The 16,370-nt window shown below is 41.8% G+C and overlaps 1 protein-coding gene across 2 annotated transcripts in view; it reads right to left on the reverse strand.

The window, feature by feature from the left end:
* Window positions 1–16,370, reverse strand: part of tpte (transmembrane phosphatase with tensin homology) — a 44,190-nt gene that overhangs the window by 1,534 nt on the left and 26,286 nt on the right. For both annotated transcript variants that reach the window (XM_052520086.1, XM_052520085.1), the window contains exons 13-18: window positions 10,461–10,522; window positions 10,264–10,344; window positions 9,616–9,721; window positions 2,105–2,202; window positions 1,628–1,723; window positions 1,278–1,348 (exon numbers count right to left, since the gene is read on the reverse strand). In XM_052520086.1, coding sequence (XP_052376046.1) covers window positions 1,278–1,348; window positions 1,628–1,723; window positions 2,105–2,202; window positions 9,616–9,721; window positions 10,264–10,344; window positions 10,461–10,522 — 514 coding nt within the window. The remainder of the gene's footprint in view (window positions 1–1,277; window positions 1,349–1,627; window positions 1,724–2,104; window positions 2,203–9,615; window positions 9,722–10,263; window positions 10,345–10,460; window positions 10,523–16,370) is intronic.

Below are 16,370 nucleotides of genomic sequence, written 5' to 3' on the forward strand. Positions count from 1 at the left end.
ATAGAGGAGGAGGAGGTATTGAACCATAGAGGAGGAGGAGGTGGAGGAGGAGGTGGAGGAGGAGGTATTGAACCACAGAGGAGGAGGTATTGAACCACAGAGGAGGAGGAGGTATTGAACCACAGAGGAGGGAGGGAGGTATTGAACCACAGAGGAGGAGGAGGTATTGAACCATAGAGGAGGAGGAGGTATTGAACCACAGAGGAGGAGGAGGTATTGAACCACAGAGGAGGAGGAGGTATTGAACCACAGAGGAGGAGGAGGTATTGAACCACAGAGGAGGAGGAGGTATTGAACCACAGAGGAGGAGGAGGTATTGAACCACAGAGGAGGAGGAGGTATTGAACCACAGAGGAGGAGGAGGTATTGAACCACAGAGGAGGAGGAGGTATTGAACCACAGAGGAGGAGGAGGTATTGAACCACAGAGGAGGAGGAGGTATTGAACCATAGAGGAGGAGGAGGTATTGAACCATAGAGGAGGAGGAGGTGGAGGAGGAGGTGGAGGAGGAGGTATTGAACCACAGAGGAGGAGGTATTGAACCACAGAGGAGGAGGAGGTATTGAACCACAGAGGAGGTGGAGGAGGAGGTATTGAACCACAGAGGAGGAGGAGGTATTGAACCACAAAGGAGGAGGAGGTATTGAACCACAAAGGAGGAGGAGGTATTGAACCACAGAGGAGGAGGAGGTATTGAACCACAGAGGAGGAGGAGGTATTGAACCACAGAGGAGGAGGAGGTATTGAACCATAGAGGAGGAGGAGGTGGAGGAGGAGGTATTGAACCACAGAGGAGGAGGAGGTATTGAACCACAGAGGAGGAGGAGGTATTAAAGGAGGAGGAGGTATTAAAGGAGGATGAGGTATTGAACCATAGAGGAGAAGAAGGTATTGAACCATAGAGGAGGAGGAGGTATTGAACCATAGAGGAGGAGGAGGTATTGAACCATAGAGGAGGAGGAGGTATTGAACCATAGAGGAGGAGGAGGTATTGAACCATAGAGGAGGAGGAGGTATTGAACCATAGAGGAGGAGGAGGTATTGAACCATAGAGGAGGAGGAGGTATTGAACCATAGAGGAGGAGGAGGTATTGAACCATAGAGGAGGAGGAGGTATTGAACCATAGAGGAGGAGGAGGTATTGAACCATAGAGGAGGAGGAGGTATTGAACCATAGAGGAGGAGGAGGTATTGAACCATAGAGGAGGAGGAGGTATTGAACCATAGAGGAGGAGGAGGTATTGAACCATAGAGGAGGAGGAGGTATTGAAACATACCTGTTGTTCTCTATAAAGGAGGTGTTGAACCAGAAATAGAAAGGACAGTCTTCATATCCTTTAGGGAGACCCTGGAGAGGAAGACAAAGGAAGCATTATTAGAAGACAATATACACACCAGAGGGCTATGAGAGTGAATTGTATCTGTGTTACATTTGAAATATGTTCCTTAACACCAGCGTTGAATGGCTTTTAAAATATTCTCCTTAAATAATTGCTTCCATTAGTTGTGACGTTTAAAGTCTTCCCCCAAATACAAGCTCCAGTTAGTTGTTACGTCTAAAGTATTCCCCTGAATACAGGTACTCTTGTGTCACGTCTAAATTCTTCGCCCATCCACAGGTACTCACAGCAGAGGACTCAAACATGACCTTAACGTCACCGTTGACAACAGGCCCCTCCTGCAGGCTGATCACCACCGAGTTGGTACCAGCATCAGGAAACACCTGGGACATATCAATATATCATTAATACATGTGGAAAACACCTGGGGCAGATCAATATATCATTAATACATGTGGACAACACCTGGGACAGATCAATATATCATTAATACATGTGGACAACACCTGGGACAGATCAATATATCATTAATACATGTGGAAAACACCTGGAGCAGATCAATATATCATTAATACATGTGGAAAACACCTGGGACAGATCAATATATCATTAATACATGTGGACAACACCTGGGACAGATCAATATATCATTAATACATGTGGACAACACCTGGGACAGATCAATATATCATTGATACATGTGGAAAACACCTGGGGCAGATCAATATATCAACCAATCAATCAATCAAGTGTGTGTGCCTCACCGTGCAGTTCTCTTGTTTGGCACAGACACACAGGAACACCAGCTTCTTCCTGACAATGATCTTCACCTTCAAGTCACTACCATTCCCTTTACCCACACCTAGAACACAGGGGGGTAAATAGCTTGTGAAAATAGCACAAGTCCTGCCACACCTAGAACACAGGGGGGAGGGGGGGGATTTTCATTCAACAAGCTGTTATTCTAATAGGGCTAATAATAGCTTGTGAAAAGAGCACAAGTCCTGCCACCAAACGTTATTACAGTGGCCGTTAAAAAAAGTCAGTGAAATTATAACTATTTGGAAAATGGCATAAAAACAACATGGCTGTCAATGGCAGGCTAAAGTGTGGTGTCATCGATTGGCCAAAGTGTAATGTTGATGATCAAGGTGAGAATAGACATACCGGTAGCTATAAAGTTCTGTTTAATGAAACTGTAGGGACATATGCGATTGAATAGACATACCGGTAGCTATAAAGTTCTGTTTAATGAAACTGTAGGGACATATGCGATTGTAATTTTAGAGCATTGCCGGTTTGATTAGCTAGCTAGCCAGACTAGTGGGTTCACGTCTCATCCCAGCAGGTCAGCTGTGGCACAAGGTAATAGCTATCGATACCACATGTTAACCTAGCTAGCTAACTACAGTGCCTTCAGATGTTATTCACACCCCCTGACTTTTTACACATTATGTTACAAAGTGGGATAAATTAACAATATAATCTAACGTCAAAGCGGAAGACAAATGCCATGATTTGTACAAATGTAATGAATAATAAAACAATAATATCTTGATTAGATAAATATTCAACCCTCTGAGTCAATACATGTTGGAATCACCTTTGGCAGTGACTACAGTTGAGTCTTTCTGGGTCAGTCTCTAAGAGCTGTGAGTCTTTCTGGGTCAGTCTCTAAGAGCTGTGAGTCTTTCTGGGTCAGTCTCTAAGAGCTGTGAGTCTTTCTGGGTCAGTCTCTAAGAGCTGTGAGTCTTTCTGGGTCAGTCTCTAAGAGCTGGGAGTCTTTCTGGGTCAGTCTCTAAGAGCTGGGAGTCTTTCTGGGTCAGTCTCTAAGAGCTGTGAGTCTTTCTGGGTCAGTCTAAGAGCATTGCATACTTGGATTGTACAATATTTGCCAATTATTCTTGAAAAAAAAAATGTTAAATTGGTTGTTGATCATTGCTAGACAGCCATTTTCAAGTCTTGCCATAGATTCACATGCAGATTGAAGTCAAAACTTTTACTAGGCCATTTAAAAACATTAAATATCATCTTGGTAAGCAACTCCAGTGTATATTTGTCCTTGTGCTCAAGGTTATTGTCCTGCTGAAAGGTGAATTTGCAGACAACCAGTTTTTCCCTCTAGGATTTTGCCAGTGCTTAACGCCATTAAGATTTTATCCTAAACATCTCCCTAGCCGATTACAAGCATACCCATAACATGATGCAGCCTGCACCATGCTTTAAAATATGAAGAGTGGTACTCAGTGATGGGTTGAGTTTCCCCAAAAAAATATTGCTTCGTAGTCAGGACAAAAAGGTGTCCATTTCACTCTGTCCTTTAGGTTAATAATGTGTTGTCTACAATGTTGTAGATCCATCCTCAGTTTTCTCCTGTCACAGCCATTACATTCTGTAACTGTTTTAAAGTCACCATTGGCCTCATGGTGAAATCCCTGAGTGGTTTCCTTCCTCTCCAGCAATTGAGTTAGGAAGGATGCCTGTATCTTTGTAGTGGCTGGGTGTATTGATACACCATCCAAAGTGTAATTAGTAACTTCACCATGCTCAAAGGGCTATCTGCTTTAAAAAAAATATATATATATATATATATATATATATTTTACCCATCTACCATGTTACTCAGTTGGTAGAGCATGGACCTTGTAACGTCCGGGTTGTGGATTCGATTCCCACCAGTATGAAAGTGTAAGTGGCTCTGAATAAGAGTGTTAAATGACTCACTACTGTAGTGACTCTGGATAAGAGAGTCTGTTAAATGACTCACTACTGTAGTGACTCTGGATAAGAGAGTCTGTTAAATGACTCACTACTGTAGTGACTCTGGATCAGAGTGTTAAGTGACTCACTACTGTAGTGGCGCTGGATAAGAGAGTTTGTTAAATGACTCACTGCTGTAAGAGTAAAAGACACAAATGTTCTTTTTGTGAGGCATTGGAAAACCTCCCTGGTCTTTGTGGTTGAATCTGTGGTTGAAATTCACTGCTCGACTGAGGGACCTTACAGGCTGTGTGGAACAGAAATTAGGTAAATCAACACCTTTTAAAATATTTTCTCTGTGACTGTAGTGTCACTGTAGATAACCTCCCAAGAAATGCCACCAATGCTTCAAAAAGACCCTATGGGACATGCAAAATATGATTCCCCTCCTTTAGAAATGCATACTAGCAAGTGGATAGCAGCGCCATCTGCTGACCATTTTAGGGCGTTCTCAGCTGGTGGGACAAATTTAGCAGGGACAAAATGTATGTTAATGTGCATTGCCCAATCAAAACAGTGTATTCTCTCTTTTCAGAGGACAAAAAACTTAACCTCAATTATGTTTCATGAGTCGTATGTAATGTCTCTGGGTGGAGCCGTTCTTAATCACATAATCAAACCTGCTATGGAGTGGATGTTATTATAGTGGACAGATAATCAATCAAACCTGCTATGGAGTGGATGTTATTATAGTGGACAGATAATCAAACCTGCTATAGAGTGGATGTTATTATAGTGGACAGATAATCAATCAAACCTGCTATAGAGTGGATGTTATTATAGTGGACACATAATCAAACCTGCTATGGAGTGGATGTTATTATAGTGGACAGATAATCAATCAAACCTGCTATAGAGTGGATGTTATTATAGTGGACAGATAATCAAACCTGCTATAGAGTGGATGTTATTATAGTGGACAGATAATCAATCAAACCTGCTATAGAGTGGATGTTATTATAGTGGACAGATAATCAAACCTGCTATAGAGTGGATGTTATTATAGTGGACAGATAATCAAACCTGCTATAGAGTGGATGTTATTATAGTGGACAGATAATCAATCAAACCTGCTATAGAGTGGATGTTATTATAGTGGACAGATAATCAAACCTGCTATAGAGTGGATGTTATTATAGTGGACAGATAATCAATCAAACCTGCTATAGAGTGGATGTTATTATAGTGGACAGATAATCAAACCTGCTATAGAGTGGATGTTATTATAGTGGACAGATAATCAATCAAACCTGCTATAGAGTGGATGTTATTATAGTGGACAGATAATCAATCAAACCTGCTATAGAGTGGATGTTATTATAGTGGACAGATAATCAATCAAACCTGCTATAGAGTGGATGTTATTATAGTGGACAGATAATCAATCAAACCTGCTATAGAGTGGATGTTATTATAGTGGACAGATAATCAAACCTGCTATGGAGTGGATGTTATTATAGTGGACAGATAATCAATCAAACCTGCTATAGAGTGGATGTTATTATAGTGGACAGATAATCAATCAAACCTGCTATAGAGTGGATGTTATTATAGTGGACAGATAATCAATCAAACCTGCTATAGAGTGGATGTTATTATAGTGGACAGATAATCAATCAAACCTGCTATGGAGTGGATGTTATTATAGTGGACAGATAATCAAACCTGCTATGGAGTGGATGTTATTATAGTGGACAGATAATCAATCAAACCTGCTATAGAGTGGATGTTATTATAGTGGACAGATAATCAAACCTGCTATGGAGTGGATGTTATTATAGTGGACAGATAATCAATCAAACCTGCTATAGAGTGGATGTTATTATAGTGGACAGATAATCAATCAAACCTGCTATGGAGTGGATGTTATTATAGTGGACAGATAATCAATCAAACCTGCTATGGAGTGGATGTTATTATAGTGGACAGATAATCAATCAAACCTGCTATGATGGATGTTATTATAGTGGACAGATAATCAAACCTGCTATAGAGTGGATGTTATTATAGTGGACAGATAATCAATCAAACCTGCTATGGAGTGGATGTGGATGTTATTATAGTGGACAGATAATCAATCAAACCTGCTATAGAGTGGATGTTATTATAGTGGACAGATAATCAAACCTGCTATAGAGTGGATGTTATTATAGTGGACAGATAATCAATCAAACCTGCTATGGAGTGGATGTTATTATAGTGGACAGATAATCAATCAAACCTGCTATGGAGTGGATGTTATTATAGTGGACAGATAATCAAACCTGCTATAGAGTGGATGTTATTATAGTGGACAGATAATCAATCAAACCTGCTATAGAGTGGATGTTATTATAGTGGACAGATAATCAAACCTGCTATAGAGTGGATGTTATTATAGTGGACAGATAATCAATCAAACCTGCTATAGAGTGGATGTTATTATAGTGGACAGATAATCAATCAAACCTGCTATAGAGTGGATGTTATTATAGTGGACAGATAATCAATCAAACCTGCTATAGAGTGGATGTTATTATAGTGGACAGATAATCAATCAAACCTGCTATAGAGTGGATGTTATTATAGTGGACAGATAATCAAACCTGCTATAGAGTGGATGTTATTATAGTGGACAGATAATCAAACCTGCTATAGAGTGGATGTTATTATAGTGGACAGATAATCAATCAAACCTGCTATGGAGTGGATGTTATTATAGTGGACAGATAATCAATCAAACCTGCTATAGAGTGGATGTTATTATAGTGGACAGATAATCAAACCTGCTATAGAGTGGATGTTATTATAGTGGACAGATAATCAATCAAACCTGCTATAGAGTGGATGTTATTATAGTGGACAGATAATCAATCAAACCTGCTATGGAGTGGATGTTATTATAGTGGACAGATAATCAAACCTGCAAACCAAACCTGATAATCTATGGAGTGGATGTTATTATAGTGGACAGATAATCAAACCTGCTATAGAGTGGATGTTATTATAGTGGACAGATAATCAAACCTGCTATAGAGTGGATGTTATTATAGTGGACAGATAATCAAAAACCTGCTATAGAGTGGATGTTATTATAGTGGACAGATAATCAATCAAACCTGCTATAGAGTGGATGTTATTATAGTGGACAGATAATCAAAACCTGCTATAGAGTGGATGTTATTATAGTGGACAGATAATCAAACCTGCTATAGAGTGGATGTTATTATAGTGGACAGATAATCAAAAACCTGCTATAGAGTGGATGTTATTATAGTGGACAGATAATCAAAAACCTGCTATAGAGTGGATGTTATTATAGTGGACAGATAATCAATCAAACCTGCTATGGAGTGGATGTTATTATAGTGGACAGATAATCAATCAAACCTGCTATAGAGTGGATGTTATTATAGTGGACAGATAATCAATCAAACCTGCTATGGAGTGGATGTTATTATAGTGGACAGATAATCAAACCTGCTATAGAGTGGATGTTATTATAGTGGACAGATAATCAATCAAACCTGCTATGGAGTGGATGTTATTATAGTGGACAGATAATCAAACCTGCTATAGAGTGGATGTTATTATAGTGGACAGATAATCAATCAAACCTGCTATAGAGTGGATGTTATTATAGTGGACAGATAATCAATCAAACCTGCTATAGAGTGGATGTTATTATAGTGGACAGATAATCAAACCTGCTATAGAGTGGATGTTATTATAGTGGACAGATAATCAAACCTGCTATAGAGTGGATGTTATTATAGTGGACAGATAATCAAACCTGCTATAGAGTGGATGTTATTATAGTGGACAGATAATCAATCAAACCTGCTATAGAGTGGATGTTATTATAGTGGACAGATAATCAATCAAACCTGCTATAGAGTGGATGTTATTATAGTGGACAGATAATCAAAAACCTGCTATAGAGTGGATGTTATTATAGTGGACAGATAATCAAACCTGCTATAGAGTGGATGTTATTATAGTGGACAGATAATCAAAAACCTGCTATAGAGTGGATGTTATTATAGTGGACAGATAATCAATCAAACCTGCTATAGAGTGGATGTTATTATAGTGGACAGATAATCAATCAAACCAGCTATAGAGTGGATGTTATTATAGTGGACAGATAATCAAACCTGCTATAGAGTGGATGTTATTATAGTGGACAGATAATCAAACCTGCTATAGAGTGGATGTTATTATAGTGGACAGATAATCAAACCTGCTATAGAGTGGATGTTATTATAGTGGACAGATAATCAATCAAACCTGCTATAGAGTGGATGTTATTATAGTGGACAGATAATCAAACCTGCTATAGAGTGGATGTTATTATAGTGGACAGATAATCAAACCTGCTATAGAGTGGATGTTATTATAGTGGACAGATAATCAAACCTGCTATAGAGTGGATGTTATTATAGTGGACAGATAATCAAACCTGCTATAGAGTGGATGTTATTATAGTGGACAGATAATCAAACCTGCTATAGAGTGGATGTTATTATAGTGGACAGATAATCAAACCTGCTATAGAGTGGATGTTATTATAGTGGACAGATAATCAAACCTGCTATAGAGTGGATGTTATTATAGTGGACAGATAATCAATCAAACCTGCTATAGAGTGGATGTTATTATAGTGGACAGATAATCAAACCTGCTATAGAGTGGATGTTATTATAGTGGACAGATAATCAATCAAACCTGCTATAGAGTGGATGTTATTATAGTGGACAGATAATCAAACCTGCTATAGAGTGGATGTTATTATAGTGGACAGATAATCAAACCTGCTATAGAGTGGATGTTATTATAGTGGACAGATAATCAAACAGATAATCAAACCTGCTATAGAGTGGATGTTATTATAGTGGACAGATAATCAAACCTGCTATAAACCTGCTATAGTGGATGTTATTATAGTGGACAGATAATCAATCAAACCTGCTATAGAGTGGATGTTATTATAGTGGACAGATAATCAAAAACCTGCTATAGAGTGGATGTTATTATAGTGGACAGATAATCAAACCTGCTATAGAGTGGATGTTATTATAGTGGACAGATAATCAAACCTGCTATAGAGTGGATGTTATTATAGTGGACAGATAATCAAACCTGCTATAGAGTGGATGTTATTATAGTGGACAGATAATCAAACCTGCTATAGATGTTATTATAGTGGATGTTATTATATAGTGGACAGATAATCAAACAAACCTGCTATAGAGTGGATGTTATTATAGTGGACAGATAATCAAACCTGCTATAGAGTGGATGTTATTATAGTGGACAGATAATCAATCAAACCTGCTATAAACCTGAGTGGATGTTATTATAGTGGACAGATAATCAATCAAACCTGCTATAGAGTGGGATAATCAAACCTTATTATAGTGGACAGATAATCAATCAAACCTGCTATAGAGTGGATGTTATTATAGTGGACAGATAATCAATCAAACCTGCTATAGAGTGGATGTTATTATAGTGGACAGATAATCAATCAAACCTGCTATAGAGTGGATGCGGATGCTCTTGATCTTCAGGCTCTGTTCTGGAGGAAGTTGTCGGTTGAACTTAGTCTTCATCACTTCATAGTAACCCACGTACCTGCTCTGTAACACACACACACACACACACACACACACACACACACACACACACGTCACTTCATAGTAACCCATCTACATGCTCTGTAACACACACACAGAGATACAGGCCGGGGGGCCCACCGCCCTACAGGCCGGGGGCCACCGCCCTACAGGCCGGGGGGGCCACCGCCCTACAGGCCGGGGGGGCCACCGCCCTACAGGCCGGGGGGGCCACCGCCCTACAGGCCGGGGGGGCCACCGCCCTACAGGCTGGGCTAGCAGGTAAGGTACCACAGTAGACCGTCGTCATGTAACTGCCTTATCAAATATGGCACAGGTTTTGGCACAGGTTTTGGCCCCAAATGTTACCTGTGGTCTTGTTGAGAAACACTGCACTACCTTTATGTCTCTATGGCTGTGTTATACACAGTCAGCCCAATTCTGATCTTGTTCTCACTAATTTGTCATCTTTTATTTTCCCCTCACAAAGATCAGAATTGGGCTACCTGTGTAAACGCAGCTCAATGTACCAGAGACTAAGCGCAAGTTCAGTCATATCCGTGTACCTGAGACGGGGTCTCCACTCCCTGGAACTTGGAGCTGCGGCTCTTGTCCGTTCTCCTCTCCCCAAAGTAGTCCAAGCTGTCCTGTAGATCATTATATAAAACATGTTATTCCCCCGGAGCTCTGGTGTTTGTGTGTTAAACCGTTTAAGCACTGTGTCATGTTGATATACCAGAACCATTTCAGGTAATTGCCCTACCTGAGCGCTCTCAAACTGGTCACTGTCAATGAGCCAGGTACACACCAGAGTCCCTGTACGCCCTGTAGGAACACACACACACACACACACCACTGTTAAAAAAGGGGCCATTTTTGGACTTATTGAAAAGTAAAACATTGATTCTTGAAGACTATTACTTATAAATGCCTGATGAGCTTAACTGTCGTACCTCATCAGAACCAAAAATATAAGCTTGTTTCACGCCAATGTTGGTAAACACATGTAAACAATAGGGCTGACCCCTGTAGGGCTGACCCCTGTAGGGCTGACCCCTGTAGGGCTGACCCCTGTACGGCTGACCCCTGTACGGCTGACCCCTGTACGGCTGACCCCTGTAGGGCTGACCCCTGTACGGCTGACCCCTGTAGGGCTGACCCCTGTAGGGCTGACCCCTGTAGGGCTGACCCCTGTACGGCTGACCCCTGTACGGCTGACCCCTGTACGGCTGACCCCTGTACGGCTGACCCCTGTACTGCTGACCCTAATTAGTGGACTGGTCAATTTTTTAGACTGTTGGTCGTCCAAGATTTTTTGAACTCGTATGGGGACACCTACGAAGCGTTAATATGGAGTTGGTTCCCCCTTTGCTGCTACAACTGCTCCACTCTTCTGGGAAGGCTTTCCACTAGATGTTGGAACATTGCTGCTATAACAGCCTCCACTCTTCTGGGAAGGCTTTCCACTAGATGTTGGAACATTGCTGCTATAACAGCCTCCACTCTTCTGGGAAAGCTTTCCACTAGATGTTGGAACATTGCTGCTATAACAGCCTCCACTCTTCTGGGAAGGCTTTCCACTAGATGTTGGAACATTACTGCTATAACAGCCTCCACTCTTCTGGGAAGGCTTTCCACTAGATGTTGGAACATTACTGCTATAACAGCCTCCACTCATATGGGAAGGCTTTCTACTAGATGTTGGAACATTGCTGCTATAACAGCCTCCACTCTTCTGGGAAGGCTTTCCACTAGATGTTGGAACATTACTGCTATAACAGCCTCCACTCTTCTGGGAAGGCTTTCCACTAGATGTTGGAACATTACTGCTATAACAGCCTCCACTCATATGGGAAGGCTTTCCACTAGATGTTGGAACATTTCTGCTATAACAGCCTCCACTCATATGGGAAGGCTTTCCACTAGATGTTGAAACATTACTGCTGGGACTTGCTTCCATCCAGCCAAGAGCATTAGTGAGGTCTGACTGATGTTGGGCGATTAGGCTCGCAGTCGGCGGTCCAATTCATCCCAAAGGTGTTCGATGTGGTTGAGGTCAGGGCTCTGTGCAGGCCAGTCAAGTTATTCCAAACCGATCGACAAACCATTTATGTATGGACCTTGCTTTGTGCACGGAAGCATTGTCATGCTGAAACAGGAAAGGACCTTCCCCAAACTGTTGCCACAAAGTCGGAATTACAGAATCATCTAGAATGTCATTGTATGTTGTAGCATTTAGATTTCCCTTCACTGGAACTAAGGAGCCCGAACCATTAAAAACATCCCCAGACCATTATACCTCCACCAGACTTTAGTTGTCACTATGCATTGGGGCAGGTAGCATCCTCCTGGCATCCACCAAACTTTACAGTTGTCACTATGCATTGGGGCAGGTAGCGTTCTCCTGGCATCCACCAAACGTTACAGTTGTCACTATGCAGTCGGGCAGGTAGCATCCTCCTGGCATCCACCAAACTTTACAGTTGGCACTATGCAGTCGGGCAGGTAGCGTTCTCCTGGCATCCACCAAACTTTACAGTTGGCACTATGCATTCGGGCAGGTAGCATCCTCCTGGCATCCACCAAACCCAGAATAGTCCGTTGAGTTGCCAGACGGTGAAGCGTGATTCATTCATCAAGTAATGTTGTTTTCTTCACCTCACAACGGCAAACAAACAAAATCTGTTTTTACATCCATTGAGAATTACCATAGTTACTCAATGTACATGAACAATCTTTCCAGCTCTCTCCCTTTCAATAACCACTCAGCGTGAAAGGGAACAATGTCATGTTCTGACACAGCTACATACAGTCATCACCACAGCTACATACAGTCATCACCACAGCTACATACCGTCATCACCACAGCTACATACCGTCATCACCACAGCTACATACCGTCATCACCACAGCTACATACAGTCATCACCACAGCTACATACAGTCATCACCACAGCTACATACAGTCATCACCACAGCTACATACCGTCATCACCACAGCTACATACCGTCATCACCACAGCTACATACCGTCATCACCACAGCTACATACAGTCATCACCACAGCTACATACAGTCATCACCACAGCTACATACCGTCATCACCACAGCTACATACCGTCATCACCACAGCTACATACAGTCATCACCACAGCTACATACAGTCATCACCACAGCTACATACAGTCATCACCACAGCTACATACAGTCATCACCACAGCTACATACAGTCATCACCACAGCTACATAAAGTCATCACCACAGCTACATACCGTCATCACCACAGCTACATACAGTCATCACCACAGCTACATACAGTCATCACCACAGCTACATACAGTCATCACCACAGCTACATACAGTCATCACCACAGCTACATACAGTCATCACCACAGCTACATACCGTCATCACCACAGCTACATACCGTCATCACCACAGCTACATACCGTCATCACCACAGCTACATACAGTCATCACCACAGCTACATACCGTCATCACCACAGCTACATACCGTCATCACCACAGCTACATACCGTCATCACCACAGCTACATACCGTCATCACCACAGCTACATACCGTCATCACCACAGCTACATACCGTCATCACCACAGCTACATACCGTCATCACCACAGCTACATACCGTCATCACCACAGCTACATACCGTCATCACCACAGCTACATACCGTCATCACCACAGCTACATACAGTCATCACCACAGCTACATACAGTCATCATTACCAGCTACATACCGTCATCACCACAGCTACATACCGTCATCACCACAGCTACATACAGTCATCACCACAGCTACATACAGTCATCACCACAGCTACATACAGTCATCACCACAGCTACATACAGTCATCACTACAGCTACATACAGTCATCACAACAGCTACATACAGTCATCACCACAGCTACATACCGTCATCACTACAGCTACATACCGTCATCATTACAGCTACATACCGTCATCATTACAGCTACATACCGTCATCACCACAGCTACATACAGTCATCACCACAGCTACATACCGTCATCATTACAGCTACATACAGTCATCATTACAGCTACATACAGTCATACCGTCATCACCACAGCTACATACCGTCATCATTACAGCTACATACCGTCATCACCACAGCTACATACCGTCATCATTACAGCTACATACAGTCATCATTACAGCTACATACCGTCATCACGTCATCATTACAGCTACATACCGTCATCACCACAGCTACATACAGTCATCATTACAGCTACATACAGTCATCATTACAGCTACATACCGTCATCATTACAGCTACATACCGTCATCACCACAGCTACATACCGTCATCACCACAGCTACATACCGTCATCATTACAGCTACATACCGTCATCATTACAGCTACATACCGTCATCACCACAGCTACATACAGTCATCACCACAGCTACATACAGTCATCACCACAGCTACATACAGTCATCATTACAGCTACATACAGTCATCATTACAGCTACATACAGTCATCATTACAGCTACATACCGTCATCATTACAGCTACATACCGTCATCACCACAGCTACATACCGTCATCACCACAGCTACATACAGTCATCACCACAGCTACATACAGTCATCACCACAGCTACATACCGTCATCACCACAGCTACATACCGTCATCACCACAGCTACATACCGTCATCACCACAGCTACATACCGTCATCACCACAGCTACATACCGTCATCACCACAGCTACATACCGTCATCACCACAGCTACATACCGTCATCACCACAGCTACATACCGTCATCACCACAGCTACATACCGTCATCACCACAGCTACATACCGTCATCACCACAGCTACATACCGTCATCACCACAGCTACATACCGTCATCACCACAGCTACATACCGTCATCACCACAGCTACATACCGTCATCACCACAGCTACATACCGTCATCACCACAGCTACATACCGTCATCACCACAGCTACATACCGTCATCACCACAGCTACATACCGTCATCACCACAGCTACATACAGTCATCACCACAGCTACATACAGTCATCACCACAGCTACATACCGTCATCACCACAGCTACATACCGTCATCACCACAGCTACATACCGTCATCACCACAGCTACATACCGTCATCACCACAGCTACATACCGTCATCACCACAGCTACATACCGTCATCACCACAGCTACATACCGTCATCATTACAGCTACATACCGTCATCATTACAGCTACATACCGTCATCATTACAGCTACATACCGTCATCATTACAGCTACATACCGTCATCATTACAGCTACATACCGTCATCATTACAGCTACATACCGTCATCATTACAGCTACATACAGTCATCATTACAGCTACATACAGTCATCATTACAGCTACATACCGTCATCATTACAGCTACATACAGTCATCATTACAGCTACATACCATCCACAGCTACATACCGTCATCATTACAGCTACATACCGTCATCATTACAGCTACATACAGTCATACCGTCATCACCACAGCTACATACAGTCATCATTACAGCTACATACAGTCATCATTACAGCTACATACAGTCATCATTACAGCTACATACCGTCATCATTACAGCTACATACCGTCATCATTACAGCTACATACCGTCATCATTACAGCTACATACCGTCATCATTACAGCTACATACCGTCATCATTACAGCTACATACCGTCATCATTACAGCTACATACCGTCATCATTACAGCTACATACCGTCATCATTACAGCTACATACCGTCATCATTACAGCTACATACCGTCATCATTACAGCTACATACTGCCATCATGTCATCATTACAGCTACATACTGCTATCACCACAGCTACATACTGCTATCATGTCATCACCACAGCTACATACTGCTATAACATCATCATTACAGCTACATACTGCTATCACATCATCATTACAGCTACATACTGCTATCACATCATCATTACAGCTACATACTGTCATCATCACAGCTACATACTGCTATGTCATCAACACAGCTACATACTGCTATCATGTCATCATCACCACAGCTACATACTGTCATCATCACAGCTACATACTGCTATGTCATCAACACAGCTACATACTGCTATCATGTCATCACTACAGCTACATACTGCTATCTTGTCATCACTACAGCTACACACTGCTATCATGTCATCACTACAGCTACATACTGCTATCATGTCATCACTACAGCTACATACTGCTATCATGTTATCATTACAGCTACATACTGCTATCATGTCATCACTACAGCTACATACTGCTATCATGTCATCATCACCACAGCTACATACTGCTATCATGTCATCATTACAGCTACATACTGCTATCACATCATCATTACAGCTACATACTGCTATCATGTCATCAACACAGCTACATACTGCTATCACATCATCATTACAGCTACATACTGCTATCATGTCATCACTACAGCTACATACTGCTATCATGTCATCAACACAGCTACATACTGCTATCACATCATCATTACAGCTACATACTGCTATCATGTCATCACCACAGCTACATACTGCTATCACATCATCATTACAGCTACATACTGCTATCATGTCATCATCACCACAGCTACATACTGCTATCACA

Source organism: Oncorhynchus keta, chromosome 6 (genome assembly GCF_023373465.1).
Source record: "Oncorhynchus keta strain PuntledgeMale-10-30-2019 chromosome 6, Oket_V2, whole genome shotgun sequence".
NCBI lineage: Eukaryota > Metazoa > Chordata > Actinopteri > Salmoniformes > Salmonidae > Oncorhynchus > Oncorhynchus keta.